Raw genomic sequence first — 22,629 nt, 5'->3', positions numbered from 1 at the left:
CCAGGACAGGTACAGCACGGGGTTAGATACAGAGTAAAGCTCTCTCTACACTGTCCCCATCAAACACTCCCAGGACAGGTACAGCACGGGGTTAGATATAGGGTAAAGCTCCCTCTACACTGTTCCCATCAAACACTCCCAGGACAAGTACAGCACGGGGTTAGATACAGAGTAAAGCTCCCTCTGCACAATCCAGTAAATAATCCTGTATTTGCTAACTCTATTTAAATGTGTTTTTTGACCTGTGATGTGTTTTGCTTGATTGGAGGCAAAGAAGGTCTCAGTTAGAAGTTCATGTTGTTCCTTTCATGGTCCAGCAATGTTTAACTGGCAGTTGTAAGCTATATTTCTGTGATGTTCAGTTAGTTTAATACTGCGTTAATAATAAAGTTTATTTTAATATACGATCTCTGTTTTTTGTGTGGATTTACTCCTGGAAAGAAGTATCATTTCCTTAATGTACATTCCTAAGAGGAAGAGGAATTGTAACAGGGACAAAAATGTTCCATGGCTAAACAAGGAAGTTAAGGAAGGCATAAAGGGAAAAACTAGGTTATACCATACAGCAAAAGCGAGTGATAAGCTGGGGGATTGGGAGAACTTTAATGTTCAGCAAAGGGAAATGAAAAATAAAATCTTAAGATCTAAGATGAACTATGAAAGGAAACTAGCAGAAAACATAACTGATACCAAAAGCTCTATAAGTGTATAAAGAGGAAGAGAATAGCTAAAGTAAATGTTGGCCCTTTAGAGGACAATACTGGTGAGGTAATAATGGGAAACACAGAGATAGAGGAGGCACTGAACCAATAGTTTGCCTCTATCTTCACGGTAGAAGATAATAAAGATTTTTCAAAGACTACAGTTAATGCCGAGGAACTTGGTGCAATAATCATCACCAAGGAGACAGTATTGAATAAACTGATAGGATTAAGGGCAGATAGGTCTCCAGGACCTGATGGCGTGAACCCTAGTGTATTAAGGGAGCTGGCAGCGGAGATAGTGGATGCATTGGTTATGATATTTCAGAATTCCCTGCATTCTGGAAGGGTCCCGGTGGATTGGAAACACGCTAATGTGACGCCCCTATTCAAAAAGGGAGAGAGGCAAAAAGTAGGAAACTATTGATTGGTTAGCTTGACCTCTGTGGTGGGTAAATTGGTTGGATTGGATTGGATTGGATTTGTTTATTGTCACGTGTACCGAGGTACAGTGAAAAGTATTTTTCTGCGAGCAGCTCAACAGATCATTAAGTACATGAAAAGAAAAGGGAATAAAAGAAAATACATAATAGGGCAACACAACATATACAATGTAACTACATAAGCACTGGCATTGGGTGAAGCATACAGGGTGTAGTGTTAATGAGGTCAGTCCATAAGAGGGTCATTTAGGAGTCTGGTGACAGCGGGGAAGAAGCTGTTTTTGAGTCTGTTCGGGTGTGTTCTCAAACTTCTGTATCTCCTGCCTGATGGAAGAAGTTGGAAGAGTGAGTAAGCCGGGTGGGAGGGATCTTTGATTATGCTGCCCGCTTTCCCCAGGCAGCGGGAGGTGTAGATGGAGTCAATGGATGGGAGGCAGGTTCGTGTGATGGACTGGGCGGTGTTCACGACTCTCTGAAGTTTCTTGCAGTCCTGGGCCGAGCAGTTGCCATACCAGGCTGTGATGCAGCCCGATAGGATGCTTTCTATGGTGCATCTGTAAAAGTTGGTAAGGGTTAATGTGGACATGCCGAATTCTGTTAGTTTTCTGAGGAAGTATAGGCGCTGTTGTGCTTTCTTGGTGGTAGCGTCGACGTGGGTGGACCAGGACAGATTTTTGGAGATGTGCACCCCTAGGAATTTGAAACTGCTAACCATCTCCATCTCGGCCCCGTTGATGCTGACAGGGGTGTGTACAGTACTTTGCTTCCTGAAGTCAATTACCAGCTCTTTAGTTTTGCTGGCATTGAGGGAGAGATTGTTGTCGCTACACCACTCCACTGGGTTCTCTATCTCCCTCCTGTATTCGGACTCGTCGTTATTCGAGATCCGGCCCACTATGGTGGAATCAATGATTAAGGAGGTGACTGAGCATTTGGAAAGACAGAGCTCAATCCACCATTGTCAGCATGGTTTTATGAAGGGTAAGTCATGCTTGACAGACGTGCTTGAATTCTTTGAGGACGTAACCAGCAAGGTAGATAATGGGAACCTGTGGATGTGGTATATCTAGAAGGCCCTTGATATGGCGCCACATAAAAGGCTGATCCAGAAGGTGAGAATTCAGGGGGTTGGGGTCGAGCACTAGTTTGGGTTGAGGATTGGCTGACCGACAGAAAGCAGAGTTGGGATAAATAGGTCCTTCTCTGGCCGGCGAACTGTAACTAGCGGGGTGCCGCAGGGTTCAGTCCTCAGAACTGTTTACAATCTATATAAATGATCTCAAAGCAGGAACAGAGTGTAACATAGCAACATTTGTGCATGATACTAAAATAGGTGAGAAAGCAGGCAGTGAAGAGGAGATGAAGATTTCACAGACAGATATAGATAGGTGAGGAGATTGGCCCACAGTTTGGCAGATGGAGTTTAATGTGGATAAGTGTGAGGTTATCCATTTTGGCCGGAAAAATAGAAAGGCAAATTATTATCTCCATGGAAAGCAGATTCAAGATGTGCCTGGACAGAGGGATCTGGGGTCTTTGTTCATGAGTTGCAAAAAGTCAGTATGCAGGTACAGCCTGTAATTAGAAAGGCAAATGGAATGTTTGCATTTATTGCAAAGGGACTAGAGTAGAAAAGGGCAGCACGGTGGTTAGCACTGCTGCCTAACAGCTCCAGGGTCCCAGGTTCGATTCCTGGCTGGGTCACTGTCTGTGCGGAGTCTGCACGTTCTCCCCGTGTGCGCGTGGGTTTCCTCCGGGTGCTCCGGTTCCCTCCCACAGTCCAAAAATGTGCGGGTTAGATGGATTGACCGCGCTAAATTGCCCTTAGTGTCCAAAAAGGTTAAGTGGGGTGACTGGGTTATGGGGATAGGGTGGAGGCGTGGGCTTGGGTTGGGTGCTCTTTCCAAGGGCTGGTGCAGACTCAATGGGCCAAATGGCCTCCTTCAATTCTATGATGAATTGCCAGTTAGTGTCCAAAAGGTTAGGTGGGGTTACTGGGTTACGGGGGTAGGGTGGTGGCGTGGGCTTAAGTAGGGTGCTCTTTCCAATGGGCCGAATGGCCTCCTTCTGCACTGTAAATTCTATGTTCCGAGAGAAGTGTTGTTGCAATTGCATCGGGAGTTGGTGAGACCACATAGAACACAGAACAATACAGCGCAGTACAGGCCCTTCGGCCCACGATGTTGCACCGAAACAAAAGCCATCTAACCTATACTATGCCATTATCATCCATATGTTTATCCAATAAACTTTTAAATGCCCTCAATGTTGGCGAGTTCACTACTGTTGCAGGTAGGGCATTCCACGGCCTCACTACTCTTTGCGCAAAGAACCTACCTCTGACCTCTGTCCTATATCTATTACCCCTCAGTTTAAAGCTATGTCCCCCCGTGCTAGCCATTTCCATCCGCAGGAGAAGGCTCTCACTGTCCACCCTATCTAACCCCCTGATCATTTTGTATGCCTCTATAAAGTCTCCTCTTAACCTTCTCTCCAACGAAAACAACCTCAAGTCCATCAGCCTTTCCTCATAAAATTTTCCCTCCATACCAGGCAACATCCTGGTAAATCTCCTCTGCACCCGCTCCAAAGCCTCCACGTCCTTCCTATAATGCGGTGACCAGAACTGTACGCAATACTCCAAATGCGGCCGTACCAGAGTTCTGTACAGCGGCAACATGACCTCCTGACTCCGGAACGCAATCCCTCTACCAATAATCTGGAGTACTGTGTCCAGTTTTGGTCTCCTTATTTGGGGAAGGATGTGGTGGCATTGGAGGCAGCTCAGAGGAGGTTCACCAGAATGATTCCGGGGAAAGGGTGGTAGAAACAATCATTGTTGCTGGATCAAACTCCTGGAACAGCCTCCCTAACAGCACTGTGGGTGTACCTACACCACATGGGCTGGAGCGATTCTGGAAGGCAGCTCACCACCAGCTTCGCAAGGGGCAATTAGGGAGGGGCAACAATTTGTACGCCATCATCTGCTAATTTCAAAAATGTAACTGATGGATCTTTGTCATCCAAAGTTACAATGGGATATGGGAAAAGACGCGTGTATGGCGTTAAGCTGCAAATCCTACATGGTTTCACTGAGTGGCGGGCGGGACAGACTCGAAGGGGCTGAATGGCTTCCTCCTATTCCTATGTTCCTGGAATCTTATTTTCTTTCCCTTCCATTTAATTTGGATTGAGTTGCTTCTGTGAGGAGCCAGAACCAGAGAACGGTCACAGCACCATTCAGCCCACCACGTCTGTGCCGGCCAAAAAAATACCATATTGGGATTTCAGTCCCGTATCCCTATTGGGGTCTGATCTAGGATGGCAATACCTGTCGAGGCCCCTCATAATTTTGTACCTCAATTGGTCACCCCTCAGCCGTCTCTTCTAAGGAAAACAACCTCAGCCTTTCCAATATCTCCTCATAGATACGGTAGCATTGTGGTTAGCACAATTGCTTCACAGCTCCAGGTTCCCAGGTTCGATTCCGGCTTGGGTCACTGTCTGCGCGGAGTCTGCACGTCCTCCCCGTGTGTGCGTGGGTTTCCTCCAGGTGCTCCGGTTTCCTCCCACAGTCCAAAGATGTGCAGGTTAGGTGGATTGTCCATGATAAATTGCCCTTAGTGTCCAAAATTGCCCTTAGTGTTGGGTGGGGTTACTGGATTATGGGGGATAGGGTGGAAGTGTTGACCTGGGGTAGGGTGCTCTTTCCAAGAGCTGGTGCAGACTCGATGGGCCGAATGGCCTCCTTCTGCACTGTACATTCTATGATAATGAATTCTATGAAAGATACAATTTTCTAGCCCTGGCAACATTCTTGTAAATATCCTTGCCCTCTCTCTCTCTCTCGATCTCGAGAAGTGATCCAGCAACAATGGCCGAAAAAGACACTCAGTTCGAAGGCTTAATTAGGGATGGGTAGCAAATAGAATAGAAAGCAGCCTATCAGGGTGCATCACAGCCTGGTATGGCAACTGCTTGGCCCAAGACCGCAAGAAATTTCAGAGAGTCGTGAACACCGCCCAGTCCATCACACAAACCCGCCTCCCATCCATTGACTCCATCTACACCTCCCGCTGCCTGGGGAAAGCGGGCAGCATAATCAAAGACCCCTCCCACCTGGCTTACTCACTCTTCCAACTTCTTCCATTGGGCAGGAGATACAAAAATCTAAGAACACGCACGAGCAGACTCAAAAACAGCTTCTTCCCCGCTGTTACCAGACTCCTAACTGACCCTCTTGTGGACTGACCTGATTTTTTTTTTAATAAACAATTTTATTGAGGTATTTTTGGCATATAAAACAATGACGTTGTATAGTACTGTACAAAAAATAACGCATAGTACAAACCACAACTCCATTCTCGCAAGGACCTGCCTAAACCACCCCTACTCTACACTACCCTAGCCCCCCCTCCCCTGCTGACGATTAATTCTCCGCGAAGAAGTCAATGAATGGCTGCCCCCTCCGGGCGAACCCCGATAGTGAACCTCTTGAGGCGAACTTGACTTTCTCTAGACCGAGAAAGTTCGCTGTGTCCGATAGCCATGCTTGGGTCTTCGGGGGCCTTGAGTCCCTCCATGCCAACAGTAATCGTCGCCGGGCTACCAGGGAAGCAAAGGTCAAGATGTCGGCCTCCCTCTCCTCCTCGACTCCCGGGTCCTCCGACACCCCAAATATTGCCCCTGATGCTTCACCCGATGCCGGTGTTTATGTAGTTACATTGTGTACCTTGTGTTGCCGCATTATGTATTTTCTTTTCTTTTCTTTCATGCACTTAATGATCTGTTGAGCTGCTCGCAGAAAAATACTTTTCACTGTACCTCGGTACATGACAATAAACAAAATCCAATCCAAATGCTGACCTTGCCAGCGACGCACGGAATTCACGGGAGAATGAAAAAAATCTAGTTCTACGCCAAACTATGGCTCCTCTCCTCTTCTCGCCTCAGAAATCTTGCATCCTGTTGAATCATGCCAATTCCCCGAGCTCTCGCCCCCCCCCCATCCCGCCCATCGCTCCATACCTGCGGAAGTCCAGCAGTGGTCGGGTGGAAGACGGGATTCCCTCTGCCGGCCAGCTCAGGAAGTGAAACTGGGTGAGAGTCCGCGTCTCTTGGGACTGCAGGTTCTTCAGATAGAAACTGCGGACCAGGAAATCCTCGCACCAGATGTGCTCGGAGACGAGATTGACCTGCGGAAGCAGCGGGCAAGGGTGAGAGACAGAGTTTGAACGAGCAGTTCCCTTCGCCTGTAACTCCCAGAGACAGAAAAAAACATCAGTGCTATGACCTGCAATGTCCCCATGAGGTTTCTCCTTGGAATATTCAAATGGCTTCAACGAATACAGTGCTTTTCACCATCTCAGGATGTCGAGAGGGCCGGAGGATCACGGAAATGTAGAGGATCTCTCCTTGACAAAGCCGTGTTGGCTCTCCTTGGTTGTTCCTCGCCTCTCCAAGTGGCGGTTAATCCTGCCCCTCAGACGATTTTCCAGTAATTTCCCTCCCGCTGATGTTAGACTCACTGGCCTGTAATTACTCAGCTTTTTTCATTTTTTTCATTTCATTTTCCCTACTTCCCTTCTTCATTAATGGTGCCCCGTTGGCTGTCCGCCTATCCTCTGGCACCTCTCCTGTGGCCAGAGAGGATTTGAAAATTAATGTCACTCCTCTCTGGGAAGAGAGTTCCAAACGCCAACAACCCAGGGAAAAGTTCCTCCTGATCTCTGTCTCAAACAGAAGGCCCTTTATTCTTTTTTTTTTAATAAACATTTTATTGATGTATTTTTTTGGCATTGTAACAGCAGCAATATAAGCAATGTCCATGAGAATATAAACATAGTGCAAATACCACCTCCCTCCCCCACAGGTCCCACCACTAATCTACGCTGACCTAAACCCCCCTCCCCCCTGCTGACGATTAATTTTCCGCGAAGAAGTCGACATACGGTTGCCACCTCCGGGCGAACCCTAATATTGACCCTCTCAACGCGAGTTTGATTTTCTCCAAACAGAGAAAGCTAGCCATGTCCGATAGCCAGGTCTCCGACTTCGGGGGCTTTGAGCCCCTCCAAACTAATAGTATCCGTCTCCGGGCTACCAGGGAAGCAAAGGCCAGAACGTCTGCCTCTTTCTCCTCCTGGATTCCCGGCTTTCCGACACCCCGAAAATCGCCACCTCTGGACTCAATGCCACCCTTGTTTATAATACCTTGGACATGACATCTGCAAACCCCTGTCAAAATCCCCTAAGCTTTGGACATGCCCAGAACATGTGGACATGGTTCGCTGGTCCTCCCGCACATTTTGCACACCTGTCTTCCACCCCAAAGAATCTGCTCATCCGGGCCACTGTCATGTGAGCCCGGTGAACGACCTTAAATTGTATCAGGCTGAGCCTGGCACATGTTGCGGTTGCGTTGACTCTGCTCAATGCGTCCGCCCATAGACCATCCTCTATCTCTCTTCCCAGCTCCTCCTCCCACTTGCACTTCAGCTCCTCGGTCTGCGTTTAACCACTCTCCCAACTCGCGGTCTCTCCCTGCATCCACCCTGTCAATCCCCTCAGAATCCTGTATGGTTCAATAAGATTCACGTCCCATTCTCCTGAACTCGGCTGAGGTCCAGCCTGCTCAACCTTTCCTCATTAGACAAACCCTTCTTCCCAGCAATCAGCCCAGTGAACTTTCTCCGACCTGCTTCCAATGCAAGTTACACCGCTCAGCCTACCTCGTAGATGTGGTAGAGAGACGAGCCTTCATCCGGCCAGTAGCGGTCACAATGCTTAATGCTATCTTCCACCAATGGGGTAAGCATGACGATCACAGTGCAGCCGTTCTCCCAGACCATCTGTAGGAGGACACAGTACAATGTAAAAACCATCCTCTCCACTGAGCCAACGTGTATCACCGAAGGTCAGATGGTGAAGGATAGAACTGGAGCCAATCTTTACACAAGTTCTAGAAGCATTTATTTACGGCGGTTCAAATTACAAACATGCACCTCCTAACCCCATTCCCAGGAACACAACTGAATCAGCAGTCAATTCCCACCAACTAGGTACAATTAAATACTATTAATAAACAACCAATTGCTTGGTAGGACAGAACTTAAGTATTTCTGGAAAAAAAAGACACTCTGTCGGAGCTTTTTGTCGTGCAGTCAACTGAATAGATGCAAGAATAACAAATTTCAAAGGGAGAAACAATTTATACTGCAAGGGAAAAGGTTGCTGATTGGTTGGCAAGTAGACTCTGATCGGTTGAGATTTTGCCATAAGTAATGCAACAGGGAGCTATTGACTCTCATGTTTTGTTTAATTCAAAAAGGCACAATGCCAGGACATGTTCCTTTTGTCTGCAGAGGAGACGTCCTGCATCTGAATATATGCAGCTTCCAGCAAGTATAAGTGAGCCACATAGTGAGCCTGACTGATAAACTGATTGTTAGTGTAATTCTTCACACAATTGTGATTGTTCAGCAGGCGTTGTTCAATCATGAAATTGCATCTAATGTTGGACAGTTTATTGTCAGCATTGCAAACATGGCTTAGTTGGGTGCGGTCTGTACTCTGCCTTTCGTGAACACCTGAAGGGACGTAATGTTTGATACGATCAGCCAGTCATTGGGACGTACGGCCTCTGTAGCTGGCATCACACTGGCATGGACCACATTGCTCACTTGTGCAATGGGCAGCAGGACTTGGGTGGGCTGACAGCAGTATCCCGTTAGTGGAGAGCGTCACTCGTGTTACAAAGATCAAAGAACAGTACAGCAGAGGAACAGGCCCTTCGGCCCTCCAAGCCTGCGCCGACCATGCTGCCCGTCTAAACTAAAATCTTCTACACTTCCGGTGTCCGTATCCCTCTATTCCCATCCTATTCATATATTTGTGAAGATGCCCCTTAAATGTCACTATCGTCCCTGCCTCCACCACCTCCTCCGGCAGCGAGTTCCAGGCACCCACTACCCTCTGTGTAAAAAACTTGCCTCGTACATCTCCTCTGAACCTTGCCCCTCTCACCTTAAACCTATGCCCCCTAGTAATTGACCCCTCTACCCTGGGAAAAAGCCTCTGACTATCCACTCTGTCAATGCCCCTCATCATTTTGTAGACCCCTATCAGGTTGCCCCTCAACCTCCGTCGTTCCAGTGAGAACAAACCAAGTTTATTCAACCGCTCCTCATAGCTAATGCCCTCCATACCAGGCAACATTCTGATAAATCTCTTCTGCACCCTCTCTAAAGCCTCCACATCCTTCAGGTAGTGTGGCGACCAGAATTGAACACTATACTCCAAGTGTGGCCTAACTAAGGTTCTATACAGCTGCAACATGCCTTGCCAATTTTTATACTCAACGCCCTGGCCAATGAAGGCAAGCATGCCGTATGCCTTCTTGACTACCTTCCCCACCTGTGTTGCCCCTTTCAGTGACCTGTGGACCTGTACACCTAGATCTCTCTGACTTTCAATACTCTTGAGGGTTCTACCATTCACTGTATATTCCCTACCTGCATTAGACCTTCCAAAATGCATTACCTCATATTTGTCCGGATTAAACTCCATCTGCCATCTCTCCGCCCAAGTCTACAAACGATCCAAATCCTGCTGTATCCTCTGACAGTCCTCATCGCTATCCGCAATTCCACCAACCTTTGTGTCGTCCGCAAACTTACTAATCAGACCAGTTACATTTTCCTCCAAATCATTTATATATACTACAAACAGCAAAGCTCCCAGCACTGATCCCTGCGGAACACCACTAGTCACAGCCCTCCAATGAGAAAAGCACCCTTCCATTGCTACTCTCTGCCTTCTATTATACAGACATAGCATGGAACGATTAACCTCACGTGTGGCTCAGATATCTGGGACACATTACCCTTCCAGGGTAATCTGAGGTAGACTGAGCACATTTCAGGCCTGGACACGGTGAATTTGGGCCCATTTGTAAGCTTGTCATATACAGTGAGCAATCGTCTGATCAGATTAGCCATTAGCCCACAGGAGGGCTTTGCTAACTCCCTATTTTGGCATCACGCTTACACAGTGAGCAAATGGCTCAAGCGTTATTTACGGTATTACCGATCGGGCCAATCTTATAGTGCACATAATTTTTATAATCTTTATTAGTCTCACAAGTAGGCTTACATTAACACTGCAATGAGTTTACTGTGCAAAGCCCCCAGTCGCCACATTCCGGCACCTGTTCGGGTACACTGAGGGAGAATTCAGAATGTCCAACTCACCTAACAAGCAGGTCTTTCGGGACTTGCGGGAGGAAACCGGAGCGCCCGGAGGAAACCCACGCAGACACGGGGAGAACGTGCAGACTCCGCACAGACTGTGACCCAAGCCGGGAATCGAACCTGGGAACCTGGTGCTGTGAAGCAACGGTGCTAAACACTGTGCTACCGTGCTGCCCTTGCCGGTGTCCTAGCGCATTCCCGATGGTGGGGGAGTCCAGAACCTGGGGTCACAGTCTGAGGATAGGGGGTAGACCACTTAGGACTGAGACGAGGAGAAATTTCTTCACCCAGAGAGTGGTGAATCTGTGGAATTCGCTACCGCAGAAAGTAGGTGAGGCCAAAACAATGTATGTTTTCACGGAGGAGTTGGGTATAGCTCTTGGGGCAGAAGGGTTCAAAATATATGGGGGGAAAGTGGGTTTAGGCTATTGAGTTGGATGATCAGTCATAAGACCATAAGACATAGGAGCAGAATTAGGCCACTCGGCCCATCGAGTCTGCCCTGCCGTTCAATAATGAATGGCGGAGCAGGCTCGAAGGGCCGAGTGGCCTCCTCCTGCTCCTATTTTCTATGTTTCTATGATCCACCAATCGTCACGGCGTACGCCCTGTGCTTCCATTTTGTTCTTCTCCCCACCCTCCCCCACTTTCACTTGCTTCACATTTCTTCCATTTCTAACTTTTCCCAGTTCTTATCAAAGGCCATTGACCTAAAACATTGGGTGGGCGCTTCCACCGGCTGGAGAGCTCTTGGCAAACCTTCCAAGGCCATTTCTTAGAACCTATTAGTGATTAAATCCCAATTAAGCAGCTGCCTGGCTGACATCACGGTTGCTGGCTCCACCAGGGGCAATTTCTCACTACACATTCTGCCAATCGGAGGCTGGCAGCTATCCATTCCCAGCAGCGCCACTGGGAGAGGTGGTCACTCCCAGTACTGCAGGAAGCCCAAAGCTGAAGATTATCACTGGAGCCCCCGGATGTAGGTGAGTGGTCATTCAGCGAGGCCTCGGCAAGGGGGGGGGGGGGGGGGGGGGGGCAAGGGCTTGCGTTAAAGGGTGGAGAGTCTGTCAACTCCCAGATCCCTCACTTGACAACAGAGGGTCCTGCCATTGGGCACAGATGCCCAAGAAGAAGGTCACCCCACCCAAGGTCAGGCAGGCGTGCCCGCCAGGGTTTACCTGACAATTTGCCCACATGACATGGTTGTCGCCCACCGTAGTTGAATACGAATGGCCATGGAAAGAGGTCCTTAACCGGCCATTTCAGGGCCCAAAGCCTACCCTCGACCCTTCCCACCCCAGACCAATTGGGGGAGTCGGGAAACAATGGGATCTTCACCCTACAGCTTCCCACCTCATGATAGGGCCCCTGCCTCCCAGCCCACCTCCAGGGAACATTAAATCCCACCCGTCAACTCAGTTGGTCTCTCTCCACAGATGTTGGCCAGATGTGCTGATTATTCCCAGCGTTTTCTGTTTCTATAACCTTTCCAAACCTCAGATTTTTTGGCCTCTCCACCTTACACGTGGCGAAGACCGCAGTCACATGACCTGCTCTCAATTTTCTACCAGGAGGTGTCCAGTGTCAATTGTCTCGGATTTTGGCGGGGAGAGTGCAGACGATCAAAATGAACGTACTGCCCATGTTCCTCTTCCTGTTCTGATCCATCCCGGTCTACACGCCCAAGGCCTTCTTGAACAAGGTAGACAAGCTAATCATGTCATTTGTGTGTGTGTGTCTGTGGTGGTGGTGGTGGGGGGGTTGGGGTGGAATGAGGAGGTGGGGAGATACGAGGATCCTAAAGAACATCCTACAAAGGAAAAGGAAGATGTGAGGACTGGACCTCCCAAAGCTACACCTACCACAGGGAGGCCAAAGCAGAAAGAGTGAGGGGATAGGTGAAGGAAACCAGGAGCAGAATGGGTGAAGGTGGAGGAGATTTCTTCCACAGGGACATCCCTCTAAGCCCTAGTAACAACCGCACTCCCACCCACTCCCCAACCAAGCACTCAAGAAGCCCAGTGGTGGTAGCCACGCACCGGATGTGGTACCAAACGAGGCAACACTTCGGCCTGACCAAAATATCCATGATGTCCCCCATTTGCAACACCCACAGGTTTACCCCCACAATAATGGACACCACCTTCAAAAGGTGGAGACAGGACAAGGGGACACTAGCGGTTAGGGGCATGTACACAGACGACAGAGTAGCGACCCTGGGGGAACTCACGGAGAGGTTCCAATTGTCAAAGGGGAACGAGCTAACACACATACAGGTCAAAAACCTACTCCGTAATGTCATGTGAGAGTACGTTTAAGAAATGGGTGTTTATAAAATAGCTGTAGTGGATGTACCTTTAAGAAATGGGTGTTTATCAGTGATGTCAGAGTGTGGATGGAGCTGGGCCGTCTGCTGCAGGGTGTGTTTAGTTTTGTTTTAGATTTGGAGAAGCTGCAGTCACAGCAAGATGTGTACGAATCTCTGCAAACTAAAGCATGTTCATTTGGTGATTTCAAAGTGATAACTGTTCTCAGTAGAGAAGTTAAACCTGATGTCTTTTTGTAAAAAGGTTTCTTTTTGTCTTATGGATGTTGCAAGGAAAGATTAAGAGTTACTTAGAGAGTACTGTATTCTTTGGGGGATTTATTGGTGTTGATAGTTGTTTACTGTGGGTTTATAAAGTGTTAACTGGTTTCATAAATAAACATTGTTTTAATTTAAAAGTACTGCAGATCTCTGTTGCATCACACCTGCAGAGTAGGTCCATGTGCTCCCCATAACTATAATCTATTAAAAGTTGTGGGTCAGCCCTGGGAGTCTGGGGGCAATGGAGGGGACATGTGGGAGCAGAGGGAGCGTCGGTCTGGTTCCCAATCGGTAATAATTACCGTTTTCTCCCGGGAAGTATGGATGGTGGGTCCGGATATGGCGGAGAGCAGTGATTGAGAGGATGGGGGATATGTTTATAGAGGAGAGCTTTCCGACTATAAGGGCTCTGGAGGAGAAGTTTGGGTTGGCGAGGGGAAACAAATTCAGGTATCTGCAGGTGCGGGACTTCCTACGTAAACAGGTGTCAACCTTTCCGTTCTTACCGCGAAGGGGGATTCAGGACAGGGTAGTTTCCAGAGGGTGGCTAGGAGAAGGGAGCATCTCAGACATTTACAAGGAACTTATAAGAACATAAGAACCAGGAGTAGGCCATCTGGCCCTTCGAGCCTGCTCCGCCATTCAATGAGATCATGGCTGATCTTTTGTGGACTCAGCTCCACTTTCCGGCCCAAACACCATGACCCTTAATCCCTTTATTCTTCAAAAAACTATCTATCTTTATCTTAAAAACATTTAATGAAGGAGCCTCTACTGCTTCACTGGGCAAGGAATTCCATAGATTCACAACCCTTTGGGTGAAGAAGTTCCTCCTAAACTCAGTCCTAAATCTACTTCCCCTTATTTTGAGGCTATGCCCCCTAGTTCTGCTTTCACCCGCTAGTGGAAACAACCTGCCCGCATCTATCCTATCTATTCCCTTCATAATCTTATATGTTTCTATAAGATCCCCCCCTCATCCTTCTAAATTCCAACGAGTACAGTCCCAGTCTACTCAACCCCTCCTCGTAATCCAACCCCTTCAGCTCTGGGATTAACTTAGTGAATCTCCTCTGCACACCCTCCAGTGCCAGTACGTCCTTTCTCAAGTAAGAAGACCAAAACTGAACACAATACTCCAGGTGTGGCCTCACTAACACCTTATACAATTGCAGCATAACCTCCCTAGTCTTAAACCCCATCCCTCTAGCAATGAAGGACACAATTCCATTTGCCTTCTTAATCACCTGTTGCACCTGTAAACCAACTTTTTGCGACTCATGCACTAGCACACCCAGGTCTCTCTACACAGCAGCATGTTTTAATATTTTATCATTTAAATAATAATCCCTTTTGCTGTTATTCCTACCAAAATGGATAACCTCACATTTGTCAACATTGTATTCCATCTGCCAGACCCTAGCCCATTCACTTAGCCTATCCAAATCCCTCTGCAGACTTCCAGTATCCTCTGCACTTTTTGCTTTACCACTTATCTTAGTGTCGTCTGCAAACTTGGACACAATGCCCTTGGTCTCCAACTCCAAATCATCTATGTAAATTGTGAACAGTTGTGGGCCCAACACTGATCCCTGAGGGACACCACTAGCTACTGATTGCCAACCAGAGAAACACCCATTAATGCCCACTCTTTGCTTTCTATTAATTAACCAATCCTCTATCCATGTTACTACTTTCCCCTTAATGCCATGCATCTTTATCTTATGCAACAACCTTTTGTGTGGCACCTTGTCAAAGGCTTTCTGGAAATCCAGATATACTACATCCATTGGCTCCCCGTTATCTACCGCACTGTTAATGTCCTCAAAAAATTCCACTAAATTAGTTAGGCACGACCTGCCCTTTAAGAACCCATGCTGCGTCTGCCCAATGGGACAATTTCCATCCAGATGCCTCACTATTTCTTCCTTGATGATAGATTCCAGCATCTTCCCTACTACCGAAGTTAAGCTCACTGGCCTATAACGTCATGTCCACGGTGTTAAAAACAAGGGTGGCGCTGAGTCCAGAGGTGGCGATTTTTGGGGTGTCAACCCAGGAATCCAGGAGGAGAAAGAGGCGGACGTTCTGGCCTTTGCTTCCCTGGTAGCCTGGAGACTGACACTATTAGCTTGGAGGGACTCAAAGCCCCCGTAATCGGAGACTTGGCTATCGGACATGGCTGGCTTTCTCTGTTTGGAGAAAATCAAGTTCGCCTTGAGAGGGTCACTGTTAGGGTTCGCCCGGAGGTGGCAACCGTTCGTCGACTTCTTCGCGGAAAATTAATCGTCAGCAGAAGGGGGGGGGGGGGTTAGTTTAGCTTAGAGTAGGGGGTTAATAAAGATGGGACCTGTAAGGGAGGGAGACGGCTTTTGCACTATGTTTATAGTTCCATGTACATTGTTTATTTTGTTGTTATAATACCAAAAATACCTCAATAAAATGTTCATTAAAAAAAAAAGGTTGTGGGTCAGGTGAACTCCATGATGCACTTTGGGGTTCTCTGGCCCATAACAGAAAGGAAACGTTGACGTACCCCATATACCAGGACATTCGCTAATCGAGGGACTGTTTGGACGCGAGCGACCTAGGGAAGGGAAACTGTGGGAACCTGGTGACTGTGGAGGAGGTGCGCTTCCCCGAGACAAGGGAAAAATGGGAGGAGGAACTAAGCAGAGAGATATGGGGAGAAGTCTGGATTGACGCCCTGCACAGAGCAAACTGCACCTCCACATGCCCAGGGCTCAGCCTAACGCAGCTAAAGGTGGAGCTCAGAGCCCACCTCACCCGAACCCGAATGAGTAAGTTATTTCTGGGGGTGGAGGACAAATGCGAACAGTGCCAGTGAGGCCCGGCCAACCACACCGGGGCCCAGCCTTCCTGGGTATTGGGCGACTTTTTTCCCCATTCGTTCTTGGGATGTGGGCGTCGCAGGCAAGGCCAGCATTTGTTGCCCGTCCCGAATTGCCCTCGAACTGAGAGGCATTTTAAGAGTCGACCATATTGCTGTGAGTCTGGAGTCACCTGTGGGCCAGACCGGGTAGGGACGGCAGATTTCCTTCACGAAAGGACATTAGCGAGCCAGATGGCGTTTTACGACAATCGACAATGGTTTCATGGTCATCATTAGACTTTTAATTACAGAATTGTTATTGAATTCAAATGTCACCATCTGCGGTGGTGGGATTCGAACCTGGTATCTGGATTACTAGTGACAATACTACGCCACCGCCTCCCCATATTGAGGCAATGTCCAGGATTGTGGGAGTGAGGATGGAGCCATGCCCAAAAGCGGTAGTCTTCCGGGTCTCAGACCAGCCAGAACTCTTCATGGGGTTGGGGGAGGGGGCCGACGCCCTCGCCTCTACCTCGCTGATCGCCCGCCGGAGAACCCTGCTCAGCTGGCGATCGGCAGTGCCACGCAAGGCTGCAGACCGGCTGTCCGACCTGGCGGAATTTGTCAAGACTGGGGAAAATGAAATTTGCGATCCGAGGGTCGGAAGAGGGCTCCAGGATCAGTTCCAGCATCTGTTCGTAGCCGGCAACCAATTGGGGTGGGGTGGGAGAGAGACACAAGCGAGTCACAGGAACATAATGAAAAAGAAAGACGGTGTGGGGGGGGGGGGGAGCGGAAAGGAAGGAGGGGCGGGGCGGGAGGACAAGTACTAAATTGAGAAGGACAAGGGACGAAAATTGGAGATAGACATCTGTAAATACACGCCCGGACCAAACTGGGAACTGTACATGTTTCAAAAGTGGGTCATGGGCACAGCAGTAGGGAAAGAGATGTCAATATTTGTACTAACGTCTGCCTGTCGTTTTTATCTCCTTTTATTTCTTGCTTGTTTTTGTTTTTTTCCCTCTGGTCGGCACGGTTATGTAAAGTGTAGCCAATGATTTGTGAAATACAAAATATGAAAGACTAATAAAAACACTGAAACAAAATATTCTCTCAGATATTCCCTCCCTTCCCAGAGGACTCCTTGTCCTCTCCCATTCTCAGTGCAAACGTGTCTCTGTTACTCAAGCGGGATGGACGTGTCGATTGGGCGCAGGCCGATAAAGGTTGCCGCAGCTGCAAACTGGCACTCACCTGCCAGAAGTCCGAGATGGTGTGCGAGAGGGGGCCTTGAGTGGCGATGTAGGCCGGCATTCGGGGGTCATGGTCAATCTGCAAGGGAAATGCAGAACAGTTCAGAGAGAGGCACTGCAGGAAAAAACCGACAGCAATCGGACATTGCGTGGACTGATCCTTGCGTTTAGAATCAGAACGGTTACGGCACAGAAGGTGGCCATTTGGCCTGTTGGGTCCAAGCTGGGCCACCGCAAGAGCATCTCGGCAATGTCCCCGTCGCCCCCCATTAGCTCAGCCATTGTTTCCTCTGCGGTTAATTATCCAACTCCCCTTTGAGTGTGTAATTGAAAATATGGAAAGATGTGTCATTTCAAACATGGAAGTCTGGCAATATCTGGTCTGAGAGAAACATGAGAGGATACAGGGAAAGATCCCACAAAGGGTTAACAGCAGCTGCCAGAGCAGGATTGTAAAATGCAGATATCCTTGGTCAAGCAGACTTAGCAAACAGGATTTTGAATGAAGCCAAAAACAATGGCTCACACCTTCATTGAAAGTAACTATCTTAGTAAGCAGCTGGAAAGGAAAGGATGAGGTTCAGTTGAATTTGGTGATAATTCTAGGTGTGAAAATTTGCTAATACCAGGTAAATTAAAGAAAATTAGAGACTATCAGTCTACGAGAAACATAATTTAAAGCCAAAATCAAAGTCAAAATTATGAGCTGAGGACACAATTGGAAAATAAAACTATAGAAATGACAGGAATTAAAAGTAACACCTATTGAAACCAAAGCATTTCGAACATCACAAAGGAAACAATGTAATCAGATCTATGAGGTGAAGTCATGTCAAAATGAATACTTAGTTGGATTGGATTTGTTTATTGTCACGTGTACCGAGGTACAGTGAAAAATATTTTTCTGCGAGCAGCTGAACAGATCATTAAGTACATGGGAAGAAAAGGGAAGAAAAGAAAATACATAATAGGGCAACACAACATATACAATGTAACTACATAAGCACTGGCATCGGATGAAGCATACAGGATGTATGTAGTGTTAATGAAATCAGTCCATAAGAGGGTCATTTAGGAGTCTGGTGACAGTGGGGAAGAAGCTGTTTTTGAGTCTGTTCGTGCGTGTTCTCAGACTTCTGTATCTCCTGCCCGATGGAAGAAGTTGGAAGAGTGAGTAAGCCGGGTGGGAGGGATCTTTGATTATGCTGCCCGCTTTCCCCAGGCAGCGGGAGGTGTAGATGGAGTCAATGGATGGGAGGCAGGTTCGTGTGATGGACTGGGTTGTGTTCACGACTCTCTGAAGTTTCTTGCGGTCCTGGGCCGAGCAGTTGCCATACCAGGCTGTGATGCAGCCCGATAGGATGCTTTCTATGGGGCATCTGTAAAAGTTGGTAAGAGTCAATGTGGACATGCCAAATTTCCTTAGTTTCCTGAGGAAGTATAGGTGCTGTTGTGCTTTCTTGGTGGTAGCGTCGACGTGGGTGGACCAGGACAGATTTTTGGAGATGTGCACCCCTAGGAATTTGAAACTGCTAACCATCTCCACCTCGGCCCCGTTGATGCTGACAGGGGTGTGTACAGTACTTTGCTTCCTGAAGTCAATTACCAGCTCTTTAGTTTTGCTGGCATTGAGGGAGCGATTGGTGTCGCTACACCACTCCACTAGGTTCTCTATCTCCCTCCTGTATTCGGACTCATCGTTATTCGAGATCCGGCCCACTATGGTCGTATCGTCAGCAAACTTGTAGATGGAGTTGGAACCAAGTTTTGCCACGCAGTCGTGTGTGTACAGGGAGTAGAGTAGGGGGCTAAGTACTCAGCCTTGCGTGGCGCCGGTGTTGAGGACTATTGTGGAGGAGGTGTTGTTGTTCATTCTTACTGATTGTGGTGTGTTGGTCAGAAAATCGAGGATGCAGTTGCAGAGTGGGGAGCCAAGTCCTAGGTTTTGGAGCTTTGATATGAGCTTGGCTGGGATTATGGTGTTGAAGGCGGAGCTGTAGTCAATAAATAGGAGTCTAATGTAGGAGTCCTTGCTTTCGAGATGCTCTAGGGATGAGTGTAGGGCCAGGGAAATGGTGTCTGATGTGGACCGGTTGCAGCGGTATGCGAATTGCAGTGGATCAAGGCGTTCTGGGAGTATGGAGGTGATGCGCTTCATGATCAACCTCTCAAAGCACTTCATTACGACTGAAGTCAGGGCCACTGATTTGATTAGAAAGTTTAGATCAAAGATACTTTTTAAAATCAAAGTGAAAAATGTTACTTTCCAATAAAGTCATCAAAACTAGATAACTGTTAGAAAAATATATAAACCCGAAGAAAGGGAACCAGAACGAGAACCAGAACTCAGAGAGAGGGGAGAAGCAGAGTCAGATTACAGTCAGCTCGGTCATGGGAAAGAGACAGGGCAAAGCAGCCGAGCTAAAATAGCGAATACATCTAAGGAAGACTAGAATTTAAAGAGTAGGCAGAGTCAGCTCAGAGATAGCCAGCAGTCAGCTCTCACAGCTCAGTACATGGGAAAGATAGGACACAGCAACCAAGCTCATCAGCGAATACATCTAAAGAAGACCAGACTTTAAAAAGAAGATTGATTGTCAAGTTGGGCCTGAAGGTCCCTTCAACCAATTCGAAGGATCCAGAAGATCTTGTTACCTTTCTGTAAAGACAGTAATTGCAGCTTTTAAAAGAAAAAATATAATAATAAAATAACTTAATTTAACCTGAAATAGTGGTTATTCCAAAGTCTACTTTACTTACTTAGCAATGCGGGACCCAGGATCGATGCTATTAAGTGGTAAGTAGATTAAATATTTGGTGAAGGTGTGGGTTATACTGGGGGATAACTTGAAAACATAGTTTGACCTGAATAGCACCCACTGAAGCCTGCATCGGAGTCGGGGAGTGAGAATCCCTGGTCACCATTTAGAATGATGTGGAGATGCCGGCGTTGGACTGGGGTGAGCACAGTACGAAGTCTTACAACACCAGGTTAAAGTACAACAGGTTTGTTTCGATGTCACTAGCTTTCGGAGCGCTGCTCCTTCCTCAGGTGAATGAAGAGGTATGTTCCAGAAACGTATATGTAGACAAATTCAAAGATGCCAAACAATGCTTGGAATGCGAGCATTAGCAGGTGATTAAATCTTTACAGATCCAGAGATGGGGTGACCCCAGGTTAAAGAGGTGTGAATTGCATCAAGCCAGGACAGTTGGTAAGATTTCGCAGGCCAGATGGTGGGGGATGAATGTAATGCGACATGAATCCCAGGTCCCGGTTGAGGCCGCACTCATGTGTGCGGAACTTGGCTATAAGTTTCTGCTCGGCGATTCTGCGTTGTCGCGCGTCCTGAAGGCCGCCTTGGAGAACGCTTACCCGGAGATCAGAGGCTGAATGCCCTTGACTGCTGAAGTGTTCCCCAGGTACATTGGCGAGACCACGCAGACGCTGCGACAACGAATGAACGGACATCGCGTGACAATCACCAGGCAGGAATGTTCCCTTCCAGTCGGGGAACACTTCAGCAGTCAAGGGCATTCAGCCTCTGATCTCCGGGTAAGCAGACTCCTCACTATTTTAAGCACCTCTGTCAAATCTCCTCCCAACCTTCTCTTCTCCAAGAAGAACAGCCCCAGCTTCTCCAATAGTTGAAGTTCCTCAGCCCCGCAACCATTCTTGCGAACCTTTTCTGCACCCTCTCTAATGCCTTCGCATCCTTCTGAAAATGTGGTGCCCCGACATAACAGTCCAGTTAAAGCAGAACTAGAACATAGAACAGAGCAGAAGGAGGCCATTCGGCCCATCGAGTCTGCACCGACCCACTTAAGCCTTCACTTCCACCCTATCCCCGTAACCCAATAACCCCTCCTAACCTTTTTGGTCACTAAAGGCAATTTATCATGGCCAATCCACCTAACCTGCACGTCTTTGGACTGTGGGAGGAAACCGGAGCACCCGGAGGAAACCCACGCACACACGGGGAGAACGTGCAGACTCTGCACAGACAGTGACCCAGCGGGGAATCGAACCTGGGACCCTGGCGCTATGAAGCCACAGTGCTATCCACTTGTGCTACCGTGCTGCCCAAAACTACTATTTTATAAAAATGCACATCTAGACTGCAGCCACCCACACTGTGTTACAGCTCTGTAAAATATTACACTCAAGAAAAGACATTGATTACATTGTCGCCTTCTTCTGACCTCACCAAAGAGCCAGGGTTTTTACAAGCTCTCGCTTGTGAAGAGAATCAATCAATTTAATTGCCTCAGTACCAAATTATAGCCATTCAGTTCACTTTCCTACCAGAGTATATTCTGCATAACCTGTATAATACACCCGTCCTGATAAAACAGTGGGTCATCTGCTACAGAAAATCCACTAGTCATAAAATAATCTGTCTCTTTGTCCCTTCAAAATGCCGATCTGTATTGAGCCAATTAAAACAAAAGTGAAGGGTTGTTACAGCTGTTATAGAATACAGGAATTATAGATACAGAAAAAGGCCCTTTCAGTCCATTGTTATATTGCAGACTGCGGGTGCAATTGTCAAACAAATTTTGATGTATATATCTGCTGGATAATAGATTTCTGTAGGAACAACGAGAAGGTCACAGTCCTTGGAAAGTGCCCAAGTGGGGTAGAGGAAGGGTGGAAACTGAAATGAAAATGAAATGAATGAAAATCGCTTATCGTCACAAGTAGGCTTCAATGAAGTTACTGTGAAAAGCCCCTAGTCGCCACATTCCGGCGCCTGTTCGGGGAGGCTGTTACGGGAATTGAACCGTGCTGCGGGCCTGCCTTGGTCTGCTTTCAAAGCCAGCGATTTAGCCCAGTGCTAATTGGCTGGGAATTGGCCGGGGTGGGCAATGGTACACAAATCATTACAAGTCACGCTTTCTGGGTTCATGCATTTAGCTATCGCCTATCGTATCACTGCAGATCATCATGTCATGCGAATAAGGGCGGGAATAGGCCATTCAGCCCCTCGAGCCTGCTCCACCACTTAATAAGATCATGGCTGATCTGACAGTAAACTCAAATCTGCATCCTGCCCAGCCCCGATAACCTTTCACCCCCTTGTGTAGCAAGAATCTATCCACCTCTGCCGTAAAAATATTCAGGGACTCTGCTTCCATCACCTTTCCAGGAAGCTATTCCCAAAGACCCATGGCCCTCTCAGTGAAAAGAAATTAGCTTCACCTCCATTTTAAATGCGTGACCCTCTTATTTTTAATTAGTGGTCCCGAGTTCTAAATCACCCCTCAAGAGGAGACATCCTCTCCACATCCACCCTGTCGACATCCCTCAGGATCTCATATGTTTCAATCAAGTCGCCTCTCACTCTTCTAAACTCTCACCAGATAACAGCCCAGCCGATCCAGCCTTTCCCCATTCGACAACCCGGCCATTCCTGGTGTTAGTCTGGTAAACTTTCTCTGAACTGTTTCCAATGGATTTGCATCCTTCCGTAAATAAGGAGGTCAATACTGTGCGCAATATTCCAAATGTGGGCTCACTTTTACTTGTTACTTCCCGTAACAGCCTCCCC

General features: G+C 47.7%; 2 protein-coding genes across 2 annotated transcripts in view; one reads left to right on the top strand and one right to left on the bottom strand.

Moving 5' to 3' along the window:
* LOC140386639 (receptor-type tyrosine-protein phosphatase-like N) overlaps positions 1 to 22,629 on the bottom strand; it is a 358,411-nt gene that overhangs the window by 17,226 nt on the left and 318,556 nt on the right. Inside the window, exons 9-11 of the mRNA XM_072469145.1 lie at positions 17,079 to 17,156; positions 7,876 to 7,995; positions 6,173 to 6,339 (exon numbers count right to left, since the gene is read on the bottom strand). Coding sequence (XP_072325246.1) covers positions 6,173 to 6,339; positions 7,876 to 7,995; positions 17,079 to 17,156 — 365 coding nt within the window. The remainder of the gene's footprint in view (positions 1 to 6,172; positions 6,340 to 7,875; positions 7,996 to 17,078; positions 17,157 to 22,629) is intronic.
* The window catches only part of dnajb2 (DnaJ heat shock protein family (Hsp40) member B2), a 186,327-nt gene that overhangs the window by 96,515 nt on the left and 67,183 nt on the right, over positions 1 to 22,629 (top strand). The window lies entirely within an intron of this gene.

This window comes from Scyliorhinus torazame, chromosome 2 (genome assembly GCF_047496885.1).
Source record: "Scyliorhinus torazame isolate Kashiwa2021f chromosome 2, sScyTor2.1, whole genome shotgun sequence".
Taxonomy (NCBI): Eukaryota; Metazoa; Chordata; class Chondrichthyes; order Carcharhiniformes; family Scyliorhinidae; genus Scyliorhinus; species Scyliorhinus torazame.
The sequence above is the reverse complement of the archived record's forward strand: the minus strand, read 5'-3'. Positions and strand labels throughout refer to the sequence as shown.